We start from the raw sequence: 4,848 nt of genomic DNA on the forward strand, positions 1-4,848 counted from the left end.
GATATATATTTATGTGTGTGTGTGTGTGTGTGCGGGTGTGTGTGTGCGTATGTGTGGTGTGTGTGTGTTAAATGTATATTTGTATGTGATGTCCATATCTATATATAGTATATATTTAGATATATATATATATAGATAGATATAATACAATATATAAATTATATATATATATATTATATAATATATAATATATTATACATATATACATACATACACACACACACACACACCACACACACATATATATATTTATATATATATATTTTTATTATATATATATTATATTTATATATATATATATATAAATATATATGTGTGTGTGTGTGTGTGTGTGCGTATGTTGTGTGTTGTGTGTGTATATGTATTATGTATGTGCATGGACATATAAATATTATATATCTATATTTATTATATTACATTATTATATATATATATATATATATATATATATATACATATATACACACACACACACACACACATATATGGTACGCAGTTTGCCCATGCCCATGCACAAACACTTACATACATACATACATCATAAGCGAATAATCAAAGACAAAGGAAGCCGCGCATGAATCATACATGTGCAATCTTGTATCACAATTCCAAGCGCATTGACGCAAACACGCACATGTATGCACGCAACCCGCATTACACGCACGCGGAGTCACAGAGTAATTCCTGGAAGCTAAGAGAGATACTAATTACGGCGGAGCGGGCGGGCCATGGGCGGGCCACGGGCGGGATCGAGAACTTTTGCTTCATCGTGACGTAATGGCGGGAGAGAGTGAAGGGGAGACAAAGAAAATTCGGGAAAAAAGGCTTAATGCGTTTTTTTAATGGGTTTGTTTTGTATTTTTATCTTTTGTTAGTTGTTGTTTTTTGTATATATATATATATATATATTTATTTTAGGTAATATATATTTGATCCCCTCAAACTAGAAAGGAAAAACGGGAAATTGAAATGTAATTGAAATGCAAAGAATGAGAGAGAAAGGCGAGAGCAAGAGAAAGGGAGAAACAAGAAAGTAGATCAATAGAATAAGAAATAAAGAATATAAGTGCTAAAATTAGTAGATCGGTGAAGAATAAATCATTGTCAGAAAAAAAGAAAAGATATCAAAGGAAAGAATGTCACCAAACTAAAGAAAAAAGAAAATCGATTTAAGATTTAAAGAAATGAAACAAAAATAAATAAAACACTACAATAATTCATAAATAAAGAAATAAGTAAATAAATATATATATGTATATACATAAAAATATATATGCACATATATACACGCACATATTTAACCTGAAAGAGGCTAATGCGCGCCAAACGGGAAGGCAAAAGAAAGGTTAGTTCCCCGTACCGGCCACCGGAAATCCTCAAGTGAAAAAAGACCGCGGTTATTTCGACACATCGGTGCTCTCAAAGGAGTAATTATCTGGCGCCCTCGAGCCCCGCGGCGCTGCTTATATAACAACACTCCCCCTCAGACAGCTAATCAGTTGATAGACAGCCGTCAGAAGTACGTGAAGTTCCAAACCTCTGCGCTCGTAATCGATTCGAAGGCTTCGAAGACACAGGAAGTGAATCTCTTGAAGACAGGTTGAGGTAAGTTCGATTCGTGTGTTTGTGTTTCCGATTTCTTTATCTTGTTTTTTTCTTTTTTTTTTGTTATGGGGTTTTCTTTCATACATGTTTGTGTTTCCGATTTCTTTATCATGTTTTCTTTTTCTTTTCTTTTCTTTTTATTATGTGAATCTCTTTCAGACATGTTGAGGTACGTTCGATTCGTGTGTTTGTGTTTCGGATTTCTTTATTCCATTTTTTTTTCTTTTCTTTTTATTATGTGAATCTATTTAAGACAGGTTGAGGTGCGTTCGATTCGTGTGTTTGTGTTTCCGATTTCTTTATCATGTTTTTTCTTTTCTTTTATTTTGTGTTTCCGATTTCTTTATCATGTTTTTTTTCTTTCTTTCTTTTATTTTGTGTTTCCGATTTCTTTATCATGTTTTTTTTTTTCTTTTCTTTTAAGACATGTTGAGGTACGTTCGATTCGTGTGTTTGTATTTCCGAGTTCTTTATCATGTTTTTTCTTCTCTTTTCTTTTCCTTTTTTTATGTGAATCTATTTAAGACATGTTTGTGTTTCCGATTTCTTTTTTTTTTTTTCTTTTCATTTTATTATCTGAATCTTTTTAAGATAGGTTGAGGTACGTTCGATTCGTGTGTTTGTGTTTCCGATTTCTTTATTTTGTTTTTTTCTTTTCTTTTTATTATGTGAATCTTTTTAAGACAGGTTGAGGTGCGTTCGATTCGTGTGTTTGTGTTTCCGATTTCTTTATCATGTTTTTTTTTTTTATCTATTTATGCGTATTTATGAGGTTATTTATTCATATATATATATATATATGTATATATATATATATATATATATATATATATATATATTTTACTTTTAAATTACTTTGTAGTTGATTCTTGTTTTCAATTAGTTTTTGAGCTTTGTGTTTCTTTCATAATCTTTTACAGAAGTAAATTAGCGCATTTCATATTTCCTTTCATAATTTACGGTATGATGAATATTAGTCTTTATGAAATAAATGTTTTCTTAGATAAAAGGATTCAACATTATTCAGGTAGTTTATATTCTGCAAATTCTTATAGTTGATGTGGATTTTTATCTTTCATTATTATTGGTACTAGTATCGTTTTATCGTCATTATTATTACTGTTGTTGATATTATCACCATCATTATTACATATTATCATTATCATCATTAGTTTGTCCATTATCATTATTATTATAGTTATTATTGTTATTGTTATTATTATAATTATCATTATCATTATTATTATTATTATTATCATTATTGTTATCATTATTATTATTATTATCATCATCATCATCATCATCATCATCATCATCATCATCATCATCATCATCATCATCATCACTAGTACTATTAATCTCATGATTTACATCATCATCACCAACATCATTAAAAAAAAAGAAACCCGTCAACATGAGCAAGCGCAACATGATGCAACATCTCTAAATGTGCCAGTGCTTGCAACTTGAAGATCGGAGGGCGGGGAGGGGGGTCATTGCATGCATAGTCACCAGGATGAACTACATTCAACTCGTGAACAACACGTGTAGCAACGAGCAACCCGAGATGCAACGAGCGAGATACAACGAACCTCCAAAACTAACAAACATCCACTTATCTCATTCATTACTTCATTCATTCATCCCGATCGATCACCTATTCAAAAACAATTCAAAAACAAATACTTAAACCCCCATAAACGTTTCCGATTCCACAGAAGGATATGGTAAACAGCATCCGATTCTTTCCAAAGGGGTTCCTTATACTTCTACTCTGGCTCCTGTTTGTCCTCCGCCTAGACGCTTCTGCCGTCGCTGCCTCTGCCTCTGCTGTCAGGACCTCGAGACAAGGTTAGTGATGTCGAAAGGAACACCCAAAACAAGTTGTTGATTTCTCGTAGGTGCTCAGGTCATGCAGAGTCTGTTTGGCCGTGACACCGAGGGAGGCGAGGACGGACGGTGCGGGTGTGGTACTTTCTTTGAATCGTTTTTCTTTTCTTTTTTTTCTGTGTGTGGTTTGGGTCTTGGATGGCCAGTGGAGGGGATTTTTTTTACGATTTATTTATGTATCATTTCTTATGTGTGTATATATGTATATATGTATATATATATATTAGATAGATAGATAGATATAGATTTATATAAACACACATATATAAGTTATTCACGTGCATTCATGCATACATACATACAAGCAAACATACATACATACATACATTCATACATACATACATACATACATACATACATACATACATACACACATTCAAGTAAATAGTAAACAAATGTATAGATAAGTATATGAATATATATATATATATATATATATATATATATATATATATATATATATATATATATATATATATATATATACATACATATATATCCGAATAGATAAAAGAACAAATAAATAGATCAAAAGATAAACAAATAAACAAATAAACACACACGTAGACATGACAATCCTTCAGCCAGATAACACAGAAGAATCACCCGTGGCGTTCCTTTCCAGCCAGTCGATGTCTGCCGGGGTCAATATGCACCATCCTGACTTCCTGCCCTGATCTTCTCGCCGTCTTGGAGAATCCGACGCCGTCTGGAATCCGGGAATTGCAGCAATCAACATGCGGCTTTGCAGGGAGAGTACCCAAGGTGAAGGCACTGAGCTAGGACGCACACGGAAGACTGTTTACGCCACGTTTGCATGTTTATATACGTACAGACGCGTGGGTTGATGTAGACAGGACAGGGAGACTGACATATATACACGAATACATTCACATTAATGCACGCACGCACACACACATTAATGCACGCGCGTACGCGCACACACACTCACCAACCCTAACGCACACACACACACACACACACACACACAAGCACAAACACACACATACACACACACACACACACACTAACACACACGCACTAACACACACACACACACACACAAACACACAAACAACAACAACAACAACAAACCAAACACGTGTAATCCCCACGCCCCCACCCACGCCCAAGACCCAAATCACCAATCACCAACATCTATTTTCTCCCCTCGTAAGGTATGCTGTAGAAACCCTACACCCGGTGCCACCCGCCCCTTAACCCCCGCCACTAAGCCTCCACCACCACCCATCTCCCCCACGTCAACGGCCACCACTCCAACAGCTCCCCCCACGACCCCCAGCCGGAAGTCACACCACCGTCCGGGAAAGTCATCCACGCCCAGAAGTCATC

The 4,848-nt window shown here is 34.8% G+C and overlaps 1 protein-coding gene across 1 annotated transcript in view; it reads left to right on the forward strand.

The window, feature by feature from the left end:
- Positions 1–1,460: 1,460 nt before the first annotated feature.
- Positions 1,461–4,848, forward strand: part of LOC147468441 (uncharacterized) — a 12,240-nt gene continuing 8,852 nt past the window's right edge. The window contains exons 1-4 of the mRNA XM_086554412.1: positions 1,461–1,605; positions 3,324–3,456; positions 4,121–4,260; positions 4,674–4,842. Of these exons, the coding sequence (XP_086410538.1) occupies positions 3,330–3,456; positions 4,121–4,260; positions 4,674–4,842 (436 nt within the window). The 5' untranslated portion in view covers positions 1,461–1,605; positions 3,324–3,329. The remainder of the gene's footprint in view (positions 1,606–3,323; positions 3,457–4,120; positions 4,261–4,673; positions 4,843–4,848) is intronic.

Source organism: Penaeus japonicus, unplaced genomic scaffold, assembly GCF_977035675.1.
Source record: "Penaeus japonicus unplaced genomic scaffold, GWHDUDI00000001_assembly GWHDUDI00000029, whole genome shotgun sequence".
Lineage (NCBI taxonomy): Eukaryota > Metazoa > Arthropoda > Malacostraca > Decapoda > Penaeidae > Penaeus > Penaeus japonicus.